This window comes from Mus musculus, chromosome 10 (assembly GCF_000001635.26).
Source record: "Mus musculus strain C57BL/6J chromosome 10, GRCm38.p6 C57BL/6J".
In the NCBI taxonomy this organism is placed as follows: Eukaryota; Metazoa; Chordata; class Mammalia; order Rodentia; family Muridae; genus Mus; species Mus musculus.
In genome coordinates, this window is record NC_000076.6 from 59,822,523 (window position 1) to 59,839,156 (window position 16,634).

At 46.8% G+C, this 16,634-nt stretch overlaps 1 protein-coding gene across 4 annotated transcripts in view; it reads left to right on the forward strand.

The window, feature by feature from the left end:
• Micu1 (mitochondrial calcium uptake 1) overlaps nucleotides 1–16,634 on the forward strand; it is a 161,572-nt gene that overhangs the window by 119,960 nt on the left and 24,978 nt on the right. For all 4 annotated transcript variants that reach the window (NM_001291442.1, NM_001291443.1, NM_001359267.1 and 1 more), the window contains one exon: nucleotides 4,667–4,804. In NM_001291442.1, coding sequence (NP_001278371.1) covers nucleotides 4,667–4,804 — 138 coding nt within the window. The remainder of the gene's footprint in view (nucleotides 1–4,666; nucleotides 4,805–16,634) is intronic.

The following is a 16,634-nucleotide window of genomic DNA, read 5'->3' on the forward strand; positions in this document are numbered from 1 at the left end:
GCCTGGGGAAGCCTGTCATTCTGAAACACGGATATAGGGAGGGATTTGCAGAGGTTGTAACTGTACAGAGGAGCACACGGGCTTTCCTCATCCCAGAGTGCAGCGCCCTCCAAAGCCTTTGCTGAGCAGTGACACACTCTCAGACACTGATTTCTCTCTCCTTCTACTCGTTTTAGCCTCATTTTTTGGCACTTGTAATAAAACATGTATTTTTTTCTCCCTAGCTTTTCATCTTCCTCGGGTAGATAGATAGATAGATAGATAGATAGATAGATAGATAGATAGATAGATAGATAGGTATCATATAGCTAAATGTATATTATCTGTCCTTCCAAAAGACTAGCCCTCCTGTCACCAAGGAGCAGGGGTGGGAAGGAAAGGTGCACTGTGTTTAGAAAGCCAGGAAGAATCTCCCAGTGTTCGCTGTCTTCTCTTTTTTGGCCCTTCTTTGTGGCCCTGCAGCCCCTGGGGTCAACAGGAAGCTTGTATGCGGTTGAGAATGTGGTCGCGGCTGCATAGGGAAGCCACAAGCCTGGGCAGCTGCCTGTGAAACATGGGTAGGCAGACAGATGGTCAGTGATGTGCTGGCCTGCCTGCGCACGTTCTTCGCCACAGGGCGAAGGAAAATAGAATCCCTTAACTGTCACTGAAGCAGAGCTTAAGGGACCCCAGTTTAAGTGGGGCATGTGTTTGCTAAGTCGTGCAAGCCGGTAATGCAGACTGCTTCCAAGATACACAGTTGTTTTCTGCACTATGATAATTTTGTAATTACCTGGGTCTCTCCTTGAGGCCCTCGGTGACCTGGAGGACTGATTACATGCCTGTGACACTCCAAGGGCGCACCTGCAGGTTTGTCAGGATTTAACATATCCTGATTGATATGAGGCCCCCAACACACATACAGTAGAGGGCTTCCAGGTCTAGGTTCATTCAGAGATGATGCACCTAACCCTCAAGAGACTGGAGGCCCCAGGGAGTTTAGAGGTCAGATGGGGTGGAGGGTGCGGGCATCCGTGTGGAGACGGGGTGTGGTGGGGAGGAGGTGTGGGATGTGGAGCAGTTGGAGGGTGGGAGGGGAGGGGTGGGGAATGGAATATGGGGTGTAAAAAATAAATTACAAATTAAATTTTAAAAAAATATGTGGTGGTTTGAATAGGAGTGGCCCCTGTAGACTCATTAGAATGCTTGGCCCATAGGAAGTGGCACTCTTAGGAGGTGTGACCTTATTGAAGGAAGTGTGTCATCACTGTGTAGGAGGGCTTTGAGGTCATCTATGCTCAAGCTCTACCCAGTATGGTTGCACAGTTGCCTGTGCTGCCTACAGATCAAGATGTAGCTCTCTCAGCCCCATGTCTGCCTACACACCACCAGATATCGCACCAGTGATGACAATAAACTAAACCTCTGAGCCTGTAAGCCAGCACCAATGAAATGTTTTCCTTTTTAAGAGTTGCCATGGTCAAGGTGTCTCTTCATGGCAACAGAAATGCTAAGAAAGAATACAAGATGGGAGTCAGGCATGGCGGGGCACACTTAGAGAGCTGAGGCAGCAGGATCATGAGGTTGAGGCCAGTGTGGGCTGCACAGTGAGAAGTCTATGTCAAAAAAATAAGTGTACACATGATCTCTCCAGCCATGTAACATCTATCCATGGCCCTTGACATTTTAGTCAGTAGATCCCCGAAATGCAGTCCTCAAAACTCCCAAACTACCATTTAGTAGGTCTTCAACTTTAAAATGTTGAACAAGTAGAATGTTTGTGTCTGTTAGCAGATGTAGTGTGTGAAACACCTACCACCTACCTTCCCCCCCCACACACACACACGCCCTCTACCCCCACCCCACCCCACCCCACCCCACCGCACCCCTGCCAGCTTGGCCTCATTTAAGCCCTCAGAACCTAATGGCTTGGGGCTGGAGCTCAGTGTAGAGCCCTTGCCTGGTATGCACAAGACCCTGATCCTCTGCAACATGAAAAACCTCATTAGGTAGCTTTACCCCAGAAGACCCCGTAGGCTAAACTGAGAGATGCTGGCTGTCCAAAGTGAAAGCATAGAGCTGAAGCCATGAGTTTTGAAGTCGGCCAGGCTGCAGAAAGGACAAATATTGATGTTTAAGCCTTTTGGGTTCTAATTGCTTGATAATAGTGGAACATGTTACCAAAAGCCAAGTTTGTGTCTTCAAAAACTAGTAAAAATACTAATTTGAGCATTGAAATTGCTACTTGAGGCTCTCCCCTAGAAACTGCCCTTGAAACACAACAGAGGAATGTTTGTGCCTTTAGAGGGTGGAAACTGAAGGCTTTTCATGAACCCTGAGCAAGCCAGCCGCTGTCAGGTTTACAAACAAGAAGCATTTCAACTTCGAATCTGCCTTGTTCCACCCTGGTAGGGAGTTCCAGAAAGGCAGGCATGTCTATCCAGATCCTCCAGGCCAGCCCAGAGAGCCGCGGGGCACAGCTTTGGGGTAGACCCTGCCTGTAAATACATTCTGTATGGTCAACTCCAGCTCAGCCATCTGACCCTACGGGAAACCTGCTTTAAACAGTGCAAAACGTTGCCCGCTTTCAGAATTTTTATCAGTTCCTCCGTTTTGTTTCAGGATGGCAAATTGAGCCATAAATCAAACTTAAATCGAATCCCCCCAAAACTTTGGGTTTTGTCAGAAATTAATCAGTTCTGTGCAAGAGACGGAGTGACGGATGGGAACTGCTGTGGGCCCGAGTGGGAAAGGAGCCTCTGGCCTGTGGTGGTGATGTCGATTCCTTTGCAGGAGGAGTTGTGCTTTCCTTCAGCCGGCTCTCGGCCCCGCCCCTCCTCCCCACTGTTGTAGCTTATTCAGAATATCAGGGTGCTGCCCTGAAGGTTGCAGAGAAGTAGGGAATTTTGTGAATCCAGATGGACTACATCTGCTAACCCAGCTTAGTCAATTGCACGTTGCCTCAGGCTTCTTGTCTGCAAAGCAGAGCCAAGAAGCTCCACCGACCTGACAAAGATTTAAATGAGAGAGTGTACGGGGAACTTCTGGAGTGAGGTGCATGCGCAGTAAAGAGTTGTTATTGCGGTGTAGTTCTTGTGGCTTGTATACTCTGTGACTCATGAGGGAGGAAGCAAGACTGGAAAGAATCTACTCTTGGATATTTCCATTTTTATCACTGTCTTACATGTGTCATCTGCCTAGCAGAGGTCCCCAGGGATCTTCCTTCCCATGCCGCACGGTGACTCACACAGTGCTGGACAAGGAGAAGACGGTGGGGACATGCTTGTTGACATGAACTTACTTAGTACCATCTGACATCTGTGAACTCCCTCTCAGGAGAGCAGATCAACCCTGCCATGTGGGAGTGTGAGGACATTCTACCATCCTCCTGTCCTTTTGGCCCCTACTTGGCCACTAGGCCTACCCTGCCTTTTATAATTATTATTATTATTATTATTAGCCTTAATCAGCACTAGAGCTGGGCAGATATCCACCCTCTAAGCTATTAGAATCTATTTCCCCATTAATAACCCTGAGTTATAATTCTCCATGTTTCGTCTGAACTGCTCTTAACTTCAGTTGGCCAGTCCTCATAGCCATGCTTTCATGACTCTCCTACCCATGACATCTTCTTCTCCCATCCTCTCCCTCTCTCATGGTCTCCTCAGATCCCAAGCCTGGGAACTCCAAGCCCTGCCTATATCAATTCTGCCCAGCTATAGGCTGTAGGCATCTTCATTCACCAATCAGGAGTAACTTAGGGGTCAAGGTGACATTGCATCACTTGAGTCTATGTGCAGATTTTCTCATCCTTGGGGGCAACCAGGCCTTAGGGACCAGTATTTAGCATTATAATACATTATAATAATATAATTCTAATACATAGCAAAAGACCAAACCTCAACATTACGTGTTACATATTACATAGAACTAACATTGCAACTGGGACCAAGAGAGCTTCCTTGTCCTGTTTCTAAATGAAATCTCAGTGCTCTGATAAGCTTAGATTAGCTCAAGGTTCTTTGTCTTGTTACATATTTCTCTTAAGCATTATTGATGTCCTATCATTCAGATATCCTTTTTGAGAAAACTTGTTAATTACATTACGCTTGTTTGAAATCCTTAGGGATCTATTTGATTTTTGCATAAGCATGATTGATAAGACTTAAAATCCTTATTTTAAGTCTTCTCTAAGAAGCAAGGTCATGGATGATCTTAGAGACTGGTTATTACTATTAATGTATGAACTCTCGAACTCAGGAGGCAGAGGCAGGCAGAGCTCTGTGAGTTCGAGGCCAGCATGGTCTACATGCTGAGTCCCAGGCCAGCCAGGAACTCATAGTGAGAGCCTGTCTAAAAAGAAGAAAAGAGAAAAATTGTGAAATTTTCTATAGTTTTAAAATTGGCCCTGTTCCTCAAGGATGCTCCTGACCCAAGGGGGGATGGGGAGGGGTTGTCTGTTCTGAGTTTAACTGTTTGGTTTTATTATTATTGGTGCATATTAGTAACTCAGAGTAATGACCTTCATTGTGATGACGTCACACAGGCGTTTAAGCAGTTCTGCTTTCTCTGTGAGGAACCAAGGGCCAGATTCATTTCTCCCCTCAAACACAATTGATCATCCCACAGCCCACACCAAAATACCTTCCATGTAACTCCCAGAACACTCTGTCTGCTTCCTCCCCAGTTTGAACGCCATGACCCGGTAGATGGGAGAATCTCTGAGAGGCAGTTCGGGGGCATGCTGCTGGCCTACAGTGGAGTGCAGTCCAAGAAGCTGACCGCCATGCAGAGACAGCTGAAGAAGCACTTCAAAGATGGGAAGGTAGGTTGCCTCGGATACAGGGAGAAATAAAACCATGGGAACCTCTGGGTTTTGCAGAGGTATCAATAATAATGAGAACGTGTCGTGAACCATTCGGGAATGAATACATCTCTCAGCTCTAAGGCCCAAAGAGAGAAGAATAGTGAACAGTACACAGAGAGTAGGAGAGAGGGTAGAATAACCCCAGGTCTCTTGATCAAAGCCAGATGGCTCCATGCACTGGAACTGAAGAACATTGAAAAGTTCATTTGGATGGGAAGAAAGATAGTATTCTGTTGTAGGTGCCTTGGATTTAAAATAACTATAGGCTGTCCACGTGGAGATGACCACAAGGCAGCTCAGCATGCACATCTGCCTCGGAGCCCTGAGCCAGGTTTGGTAATCATTGGTCCTTAAAGCCATGAGAACTGGAGAGATCTCCTGAGGAGTCTTGCACAGATTGAAAACGATGGACCAAAGGCAGAATCCACTGAAACATGATCTCGAGAAGGCGGGGGAAGGACTTACCCAGTCTGCTTTGCACCGCTGATAAACACCATGACCAAAAGCAACTTGGAGAGGAAAGGATGGAGCAAGCTTACAGGTTATGATTCCTTGTCAGAGGAAGCCACGGCAGGAACCTATAGGCAGGAACTGAAGCAGAGACCATGGAGGAAGGCTGCTTATTGGCTTACTCTCCATGATTCGCTTGCTAAGCCTGCTTTCTTATACAGCCCAGGACCACCTGTTCAGCTTTGGCACCACCCACAGAGGCCCTCTTGTATGAATTATTAATCAAGAAAACGCCCCCACCAGACTTGCCTACAGGCCAGTCCGATAAGGCAGGTTCTTAGTTGAGGTTCCATCTTCTCAGATGACACTAGCTCATGCCACATTGACAAAATGGTTAACGTGCAAGAATGTATGTATGGCTGGAGTATGGCTGGAGCATCCCAGAGCAAGGACAACTGTGGTCAGAGAGGCACAGAAGGAGCCTAGCCCTCACTCAGAACAGCGAGAGGGTACTGAAGGCTTAATGATGAGACGACAGGGTTGATTATTTACATAAAGAGAGTCAGGCCCCATTGTGGAAGGTTCTGTGGGAATGAGCAGGAGTAGGATCAAATCGACTGATAATAATGTTACTAGAGAGGAAGAGGAGAGTGAGCAGCATTGACATTAGAGACCTTGGCGTCTCGGGAGCTCTACTCAGCCCCACTCTCTGCCATCCTTTAACACTGCCTGTACCCAGTACAGGTGAAGGGCAGCCACAAAGCCCCACCAGCACTTGGGGAGGAGCAGACTGAAGCAGAGACTGGACTGCTGGCTGCCCAGGCACTCAGACCCACGGGAGAGCCTGGACTCTTCCCAGAGTCTCCCCAGAAACTCTCACCGCAGGCCCCAGACCTTCCCCACAGGACAGCAGTCGTCACGTGGCCATGATCAGAACCCCAGTCTGGCACTGAAGATGCTCTGTGAATAAGGACCAGCGTCGTGGTGATCAAGACAAGGCTTCTTTACAGGCAGTTCTGCTGCCGCCCTCGTGCTTCCCATGGTGACTGAGGTCACCCTGACCTCACTGGCCTTGAAAATGAGCCCTTCTGATCGGCTTGCCATTGGACCATCACAGCTTTTAAAAGCCAGAAGCTAAAGAAGAAACAAGATGGCCAGCATTCTGATGTCCCCGAGTTCTGTTTGCGTAAGAAATTGTCCACGAACACCACTGCTTTTTAACCGCTTCTCGCCTAGACATGTTTCTTCCTTGCCTTGGATGTTGAAAAAACTGAAAGGACTCAGAGCCAGGCTAGGTTCTTCTAGGTCCAGCCTGTGTCCACAGCAGGTGCTCTCCTAGCTGAGGGGTAGGCTTGTCTTTAATGGAGTAAGGGACTAGTTCTCCCACTGGAGAGCGCTTCTGCACTATCCAGTACCCAGCTTGTGTCTGTGGAAATTATGATCTACTGATTGCACGTGTTTAGGTGAGTTTTTTAACCCTTTGCTAGACACGGGATGTTTGCATAAAGGAAGCACTCCTTTCTGTAGACAGACTTTTCGTCTTTGTTTTGTGAGAGCCTTTTCTGGTTTGCTGTTTGTAAGGTTTTTGAGGTGCCAAGGATCCAGCCTGGGGCCTCACAGATGCTAGCCAGATGTTCTACTCTGAGTTACACAACTGGCCTGAGCAGACCTCTATTTTTAAAGGTTGCTGCAGGCATCGGTTTGACCTTAAGTTAGCTATCAATTATGATAGGCTAATTCATATTTTATCATGAATTTATATCTGAAAGTAATGAATGCAGTGTTGAAGACGTCTCCTTTGATGACAGAGTGTTTTAGCTTGTACAACAGTTAATTTAGGACCAAAGACCTTGCAAGCAGAGCTTGGTCATGGAAGAACAAATCATGAAACTGGAAATCTGGGTGCAAAGTCATATTTGGCCAGAATTTCTAGCCTGCTTTTGCTAGGAGGTTGAAATTGATTGCCCTCTTGTGTTGATTAAATAGTTGTGAACCTAGCAATTAGCCAAAATGAGAGTTAATAAAGGGCTTTGGCTCCTAATGTTGCCAGTCCATCTCCCCAGAACCATTTCCCATCAAGAAGAAATTCCCATCTGTTTCTAACTTCGTCCTTTTCCCACTTTGGGTCTGTTACCATGAAAATGCAAGGTCTGGAGAGACAGCACAGCTGGTAAGAACGCTGGCTGCTCTTGTGAAGACCCGGGTTCAGTTCCCACCACCCACATAGTGGCTCACAGCCACCTACAACTCCAGCTCCAGTGGATCAGATGCCCTCTTCTGGCCTCCACAGGCACTGCATGCACATGGTACACATGTGCACGAATATATGAACACTCATGCCCATAAAATAAAATTAAAAAAAAAAAACAAAGACCTTAAAGAAGATAAAATGGCAGGACTTCTTCAAACCAATGAAGTCAGAGTTCAGAGAGAGGTCCGTGTGTGCGTGTGTGTGTCTGTGTGTGTCTGTGTGTGTGTCTGTGTGTGTGTGTGTCTGTGTGTGTGTCTTATATTGGTAGGTCTAGATGTATGTCTCTTAAACATCCTGGCTTCACTTACCCCAGCCTTCACCCCATTTCCTCCCAAGATGCCACAAAAAAAAAAAAAAAAAGAATCCCTTCCAGTGTTTAAGAAATCCATCACCGCTAGTTTAATAGAGATGAGCCTAGTAGCTTACAGGTGACTGCCCACCAGTTACTATTGCTGTCTCTTTAACTGCTGCTATCCTAGTAACAGTATTCATTTGTCTTCTCTCTGCCAAACTCCCAGCCAACCACTTTCCCAGACTTCCCGGGGAGGTCCAGGAAAAGGCACATAAGGAGCAGATGAGACCTGGGGAAAAGAACTGCAGGTTAGAGGTGGAGACAGCTTGTTCCCATGGTGGGGTGGCTGAGAGGGCAGAGCCCAGAGCTGAGTCAGAAGAGGAAGGGTTCCTGGATTCTCCAGAGATGAAGCTCCCGGGGTGGTCCTAATCCGAGCCCCACAGCTGGCCATAGCCCAGTCCCAATCCGAGCCCCACAGCTGGCCATAGCCCAGTCCCAATCCGAGCCCCACAGCTGGCCATAGCCCAGTCCCAATCCGAGCCCCACAGCTGGCCATAGCCCAGTCCCAATCCAAGCCCCACAGCTGGCCATGGCCCAGCCCAGAGCCAAGGAGCATGGCTGTGCTATAGGTGTCCCTTGAAATGATGCAGGGCTGGGAGCTGCAGCTCTGTACAGATGGCACGAGGGATACAGGTCTGCCAGGCTGCTGCGTTTCTCATCTGTCAGAGTTTCCAGTCGTTTCAACTCCACTGCAGGTGATGCAGTAGCTGGGAGGAGGTGCCCCTGACTAAGGAGCAGGTTGAGAGAAACTCAGAATAGACCTACATTTCCGGGGGTGGGGGTTGAGAGAGGAGAGCAGGACCAAGTGGAGAGAAGACAGCAAGGGTAGAACGTGATACTGGCAATATTCTATGTGCTAGACATTTACCCTCCTGTGCCCAGTTATCACAGTTTTGCTTATAGACATCCATTGTTCAGATAAAAAATACTCCTTTTTTTTTTCCCCTTCTTCTTCTTTTCAAGATTGTGTTTCTCTGTGTTGCCCTGGCTATCCTGGAACTTACTTTGTAGACCAGGCTGGCCTTGAACTCAAGTGCTGAGATTGAAGGTGTGTGCTACCATTCTGGGCTTGAAAAAGAAATCTTTTTTTTTTTTAAGATTTTATCTATCTTTCTACCTATCTATTTATTATTTTATGTATACGAGTACACTGTAGCTGTACAGATGGTTGTGAGCCTTCATGTGGTTGTTGGGAATTGAATTTTTAGGACCTCTCTTACTCCAGTCAACCCCACTTGCTCCTGTTGGGTGCCCCCTCCCCCCTCTTAAGAGATAATACCAATATCCTAAGCCAAGAAGACTCCATCACCTTCCTGCCATGATCCTATTCCTTGCCATAGTTTTGTTTTTAGATTTTGACAAGGAATTAACTACATAGCCTGCCCTGGCCTTCACCTCTCAATCCTCCTGCCTCCACCTCCAAGTGCGGGGATTCAGGCATATCCACCCCTCCCTGTCCATCCCCACTCTTTATTCCCTGTGATCTGAATAAGCACAAGGTTTGGGAGAAACAAGCCATCGACACCAGGTTCCCACCCAAGATTCCTAGGGAAATAGAAAGGTCCATCACTGGAGCAGACGGTGGAGGACTTTACATCCTTAGCAACCAAGCCTGGGAGCCTATCCACTTGATAACAGGAAGTCACTGACATTTCATGAGCAGGAAAAGATGAAGATATAAAGAAAGTACTATTTCAAGAACGTGGTTGTGGCAATGCAACTCCCAGAAATATGTCATTTCCCCTGCTGCCAGGCTGCAGTTGAAGATAAGTCCTGAACTTAAGACAGGAGGGCATTGTACAAAGAAAGAGACTGACCAGAGACTAGATGGTGGATGGTGGCCATGTCGGAGGAAGAAATCGACTCTTCAGCGAGCCACAAAAGATACTCGAGCAGTCACACGCACTCCCTGCAGATAAATGTGCTGTCAACTTGAAGTCAGGGCCCAGGATCTGTCTGTGGTGGTGTTTACACTCATCCGTGGCCCCTCGCCAGTGGTGTCTGGCTTTACAGCTGACTCCGGTGGAGGCCAGGCTCTCCTTACCTCCATCCTATCTACTGTATTTGTCTTGTGATTTAGAGATTGGGCGTATCTCTGTAGTCTTGTCACTCCCTCTGTAGACCAGGCTAACCTCAGACTCACAGAGATCCCCCTGCCTCTGCCTCCTGTGTGCTCCACCATGCCTTTGTTTTTAACTTTACTTTTTGAATGTATTTACTGGGGGAGGAAAGGGTGCATATTCTACAGCATGCGTGTGGAGGATGGAAGACAGCTGGAAGGAGCCTGTGCTCTCCCACCGCCATGGAGGGTCCAAGGATCGAACTCTGATCACTGGGCTCGCCACCTGATCCACTGGGCATCTCCCAGTCCTGTGTTGTATTTTAAACAGCTTTACTGAAGTATAATTTATACACTGTAAGATTCAGTGTACAGTTCAGTGGTTCTCAGTAAATGTACAGTTATGCAATGTCACTGCCTACACAGTGCGCAGACATTTCCATCACCCCAGAAGACCCCTCGGGGCAGTGTTCAGTCTGCGTATCCTGGCCCTATTCCCACCTACCGCCGTCTCTCCAGAGAGCTCGCCTTTCCTGAGCATTTCATAATAACTACAGCATCACAGTGCAGCCTTTCTCCTCTGGCTTCTTCTACTTAGCATAATGCTTTGAAGATATTAATCTTCTCATCGCTAAGTAGCAAATAGTGTTACATCATCCGTGTTTCCCTCACGATCACCATCAAATGCACAACCAAGCTGCTTCCCTCTTAGGCCCTCAGGAATACTGCTATTTTCTGTGTTCACATGCAGGTTCTCACATGGACCTGTGGTGTTGTCATTGTCCTATAATAATAATAATAATAATAGTAGTAGTAGTAATAAGATAATGGTGGTGGTGGTGATGATGATGGTGGTGGTGGTGGTGATGATGATGATGCTGTGTTCCTGGGTGTTTTGCTTGCATGTATGTTTATAAACCATGAGTGTGCCTTAGTGCCACCCAGAAGAGGGTGTCAGATCCCCTGAAACTAGAGTGACAGGTGGTTGTGAACTGTCATGTGGGTGCTGGGAACTGAACCTGGGTCCTCTGGACGAGCAGCCAGTGCTCTTAATCACTGAGCCACCTCTCCAGCCCCTGGACCTATGTTTTTTTATTTTTATTTTTTTAGACGAATCCTGGAAGGGAGATAGCTGGGTCTTATTGGATATTTATATTTCACTTTTTAAGAGGCATCCAAACTGTCAGGCTGATAAGTAGCGTTAATCCTGGCACTTAGGAAGAGAGACAGGAGTGTCTCTGTGACTCTGAGGCCAGCGTGGTATATATAGTATGAGTTCCAGGCCAGCCAGAGCCATGTAGAAAGACCCTATCTCAGAAAGCCAAAAGAAGGTATTGTTCTGGCTTTACCTTATATTTTTCTAATGTGTTTATCATTCATGCATCTTGCTTAGTAAAATGTCTATTGCATATTTATTCATTTTTTTGTTTATGGTGCTGAGGTCAAACCCAGGACCCTGTGTATATAGGACAAGTGCTATCTATACCCCTATCTATACCCCTGAGCTACATCTGCACTACAAAATCATTTATTAAATCATGTTGTTTCACTATTGCGTTGTAAGAGTTCTTTATAGAACTCTGGATACAAGTCCTGTATCAGAAGAGGGATTTTCAAATCTTTTCCTTCAGCCTCTCATTTGCAGTTCTCTGGTTTGGAAGCGCTCTGGTTTACCCATCTTTTGTTCCGGTTTGGTTTGGTTTGGGTGTAGATTGTGCTTTGCCGTGTTATGTAAGAACTCTTGCCTCAGTTAACCATAAAGATATCCACTGTTTTCTTCTAAAAGTTTCTTGATTGCTTTTACTTCCAAAAGGTAGTTCACTTCATTAATAACTCCATGGTGTTAAATGCATTTTTACAGTGCCTAGGAAAATCTCTACCTCCACAAGCTACTATTAACCTTCCCGTCTTTTCTGAGTAGCCTAGCCTTTGGGAAGGCCATCTTTCCTCTTACTAATTAGCTAGATTACAGAACAGTTTTCCATAACCTCCTCCATTTTCACCCTCCCCAAAGAGTATCCAGAAGACGCCACTGCCACCAAGCTCGGGGGGGGGGGGGGGGCACTCCTAGCTGCTGTGACACCAGTTCCATTCACAGCCAATGGATCGTATGTGAGCTTTAGTCTTCCTGTCTGAACAACTCAGCTCACAGTAAGCGTAGCCCCGAGCTTCTACTTTACATCCACAAAGCTCATGGTGTAGTCTTCTTTTGGTACATGTATGTGTGTGCACACGCATGCATGACCTAGCAAGTATATATGGAGTAAAATTCAACACCAAGTGTCTTTCTTGTTCTATCCCTCTTTACATATTTTTGAGACAATGACTCTCATGTCAATTAGGATTCACTGGTGTGTGTGTATGTGCATGTGTGCCCACGCACACGCGTGTATGCACACACGCAAAGCAGTTACTGAAGAGTTTTGTGGTTGTTGTTATCGCTCCTTTAAGAAGGCCAATGTAGGGCTGGAGAGGTGGCTCAGCGGTTAAGAGCACTGACTGCTCTTCCAAAGGTCCTGAGTTCAATTCCCAGCAACCACATGGTGGCTTTTATACCACATCTGTAATAGGATCTGATGCCCTCTTCTGGTGTGTCTAAAGACAGCTACAGTGTACTTGTATAAATAAAAATAAATAAGTCTTTAAAAAAAAAAAGAAAAAAGCCAATGTAGCAGGGCAGTGGTGGTGCATGCCTTTAATCCCAGCACTTGGGAGGCAGAGGCAGGCGGATTTCTGAGTTCAAGGCCAACCTGGTCTACAAAGTGAGTTTCAGGACAGCCAGGGCTACACAGAGAAACCCTGTCTTGGGGGGAAAAAAAAAAAAGGAGGAGGAGGCGGCTGCGGTGGCCTATGTAAATTACAAGCCCCATAACCTCAAAGCCTATGTCCAGTGTTGTTTGATTTCTCTTGCTGTTCTTGGCAGAGAGCTAACTGATAAGTAAGTGCTCAATAAATATTGTTTATTGCGTCTGTACACTAAAGACAGCCTTATATATTAGATTCAGCAGTGTCACCGGGTGATTTGTGTCCCACTGTTTGTCTAAATCATGTTGAATAAGATGCAGCTTGTCCTCCTCCACAACTCTGTCCTTCAGGAAACTCAGCAGCAGAAGTCTGGTCTCGCTCTGTCGTATTTGATGTTTCACAAAAAAAGAAAAACCAGGAAGAAAAGAAAAAAATTAGTAAACATCATAGATCCTTTGTCAAACTAGAAAGCATTTTCTCTACCACATCCTCTCTGTTTTATGAGTCCTAAGTCAGCCTTTAGTCATCAAACCCTTTCCAGGCTGAGGCTGAGGATGCAGCCCAGGGCTAGGTCACTCGTCCAGCATGTACAAGTCCCCATCTTCGTTCCTCAGCCCTACAAAATAAAACGAATACAAATGTAGGGCAGGCAGGCAGGCAGGAATACTCAGCAGATGAAAGTGCCTGTCGCACAAGCATCATGATCTGCGTTCAGTCCCCGGAGCCCACGTAAGGAAAGCCAGCAGTGATAGCACAAATCTGTCATTCCCAGCACTTAGACACTGAGGTGGGAGGCAGAGACAGGGGAATTGCTCAGAATATCTCAGGGCAGCTAGGCTGAAATACAGATCAACAGAAACAAGAGAGATCTGGCCTCAGCAAGACAAGAGAAAGAGAACCAATTCCTGAAAGCTATCCCCCGGCCTCCACACACACACCGTGGCACATGCACATACACACAATAATTAGTGCAATTTTTTAATGCACAAATGTTGGAGGTTTTATGAAACTGGGTCTCACTGTGTAGCCTTGGCTGGCCTAGAACTCACCAAGATCCACCTGCCTCAGAGCCTCCCAAGTGCTGAGATTAAAGGCATGTGCCACCACACCCTGCTTAAAGTTGTATTTTAAGATTTTATTTATTTTTATTTTTATGCATGCTCATTTTGCTTGCATGCTGATTTCATGCACCATTTGTGTGCCTGTTGTCTGAGGAGGCCAGAGAGGCCATCAGATCCCCTAGAGCTGGAGTTACAGTTGTAAGCCACTGTGTGGGTGCTGAGAGCCAAACCTGGGTCCTTGGCAAGAGCAGTCAGTGCTCTTAAGTACTGAGCCTTCTCTCCAGCCTTGAAAGTAACAACAACAACAACAAACCTCCCCCCATACACCCCTTAATTGTGGTTGTTGTTGTTGTTGTTGTTTTGTTTTCTAAACAAGGTCTCACCATCCCAGGCAAGCATCCCAGGCAAGCATCAAATTCAAAATTCTCCTGCCTCAGCCTCCCGAGTGTAAGGCCTACAGATGTGTACCACCACGGCTTACACAGATGTGTACCACCACACCTTACACAGATGTGTACCACCACGGCTTACACAGATGTGTACCACCACACCTTACACAGATGTGTACCACCACACCTTACACAGATGTATACCACCACACCTTACACAGATGTGTACCACCACACCTTACACAGATGTGTACCACCACACCTTACACAGATGTGTACCACCACACCTTACACAGATGTGTACCACCACGGCTTACACAGATGTGTACCACCACGGCTTACGCAGATGTGTACCACCACACCTTACGCAGATGTGTACCACCACAGCTTACACAGATGTGTACCACCACACCTTACACAGATGTGTACCACCACACCTTACACAGATGTGTACCACCACGGCCTGTAGAAAGGAGTGAGGCAGAATGGGTTTCCTTGCCTTGGTGACTGGTTGGTTCATGCCTCGGTGGACGCTTGTGTTGCTTTCTTCTTCACTGATCTGTTGACGGAAGAAGGAAGATGGTGGCAGTGTACATCCAGTGCAGATACAGTGAATCTGTGGAACCTGTGCTTCTAATCCAGTGATACACTCACCTACAAGGTGGATACTAGGGAATGCTTCCATTACCCAACACCCTGTAGCACCGTATGAGCCGTAAGCCCCAGCTCTGGGCAGCCCAAGTCAAGGCCAAGAAAATGACCTGGAATTAGGGTCTGCAAAAGTTATGCCTTTGGATACGTAGAGGTAGGTGCCCCATGAGTGTTTAACTGAGTGCCTTTGTTCACAACTCTCCAAACCTGAAGAACACCCCTTTCTGAAATCAGAAAACAGCTTGCAAGGGCCAGTGAGATGGTTCAATGGGTGAATGCCCTTACTACTTTACCTGGTGACCTGAGTTTGAACCTAGGATCTCACGCAAAGGTGGAAGACAAGAACAGGCTCCGCAAGGTTGTCCTCTGGCCTCGGCCCCGCCCTACCCCTCCTTGGATGCACACGCTAATGAGTCACAAGTGCATAGGGAGTCCTTTTAACAAAGAAAAACAGATGTGATATAGTTAAATGCTACCATACTTTATACAGTAAAAATAAGCTGTAGATAAACAAAAGCCTAGAACAGATCTTAGGAGAAGCCACACAGTGCAGAATGCATACTACTGAATTCCACTCAGAAAGTTCAAAAATAGTCTAAAGGGACTCTCTGTTTAAGGCACCAACGCTGGGTTTGGTTGGATGATTGGCTTTGGTTTTGATTTTTAATGGAAAAGAATTCCCTAAAGTCACATAGTGGCCTCTCCTGGGGATATGGGTGACAGGAGCTCAAGACTGGGAAAGGGCATGCCCTCGGGAGGGATGTAAGAGGATGCTGACCCCTGACCCATGAGGAGAGCCTGTGGGCATTAATTTAATAGCAACTTGTTGGAGTTTATGCATCCTTAAGAGTCATCCTATCATACAATAAAAAAGCTTTCAAATTGTGATTCTCCTGGGGGGGGTGAGATTATAGAAGGTCATGTGACATAATCGTACAACCAGAGTTCTAGCTATGTTGACTGGGGTAAGAAAGCCCCAGTTGGCCCAGCTTGGAGAGTGCTATAGGTGACCTGTGTCCTGGCTTCCTCATCACTGTGCTCCTGGGCTTTGTGGGTCAGGAATGGAGACCTCCGTAGGAGCTAGACAACATGTACAGTCCACTGGGGCCCTGTGGCAGCATGGACAACTCCAGGACACTCCCCTGTGCTCTGCTTCTGCCTTCATTGTGGTCACATGCACTGTGTGAGGTGTGGAGAAATAAGAAGGGCACTCTAACTCCTGGAAGGAGCTCCAGGCGGCCCTGATACCAATAGATGCTTTGCTTGAGTTGTCATAGAGAGTGAAGTTAAGAAGAGCAAAATATAGCCGGGCGGTGGTGGCACACACCTTTAATCCCAGCACTTGGGAGGCAGAGGCAGGTGGATTTCTGAGTTCGAGGCCAGCCTGGTCTACAAAGTGAGTGCCAGGACAGCCAGAGCTACACAGAGAAACCCTGTCTTGAAAAAACCGGGGGGGGGGGGGGGAAGAGCAAATATAATTATATATATTATAAATATAGATGTAGATATAGATATAATTTTATATATATATAAAATTTCAAGACAGGGTTTCTCTGTAGCCTTGGCTGTCCCTGGAACTCACTCTGTAGATCAGGCTGGCCTTGAACTCACAGAGATCCACCTGCCTCTGCTGGGATTAAAGGTGTGAGTCGCCACCACTGCCAGGCATCGTCTGGAGCTTTTAAATGAAATTAATGAATAGCTTTCCTTCTCAGTGCCAGGGTCCCGCTAAGTACTGAACACATCCCTCATATGTCCCTGTCTGTGGTGACTCTGTGAGCAGACTGTCACATGGAAGCCCTGACTTGGTTAAGATGTGTAACCGGTAAA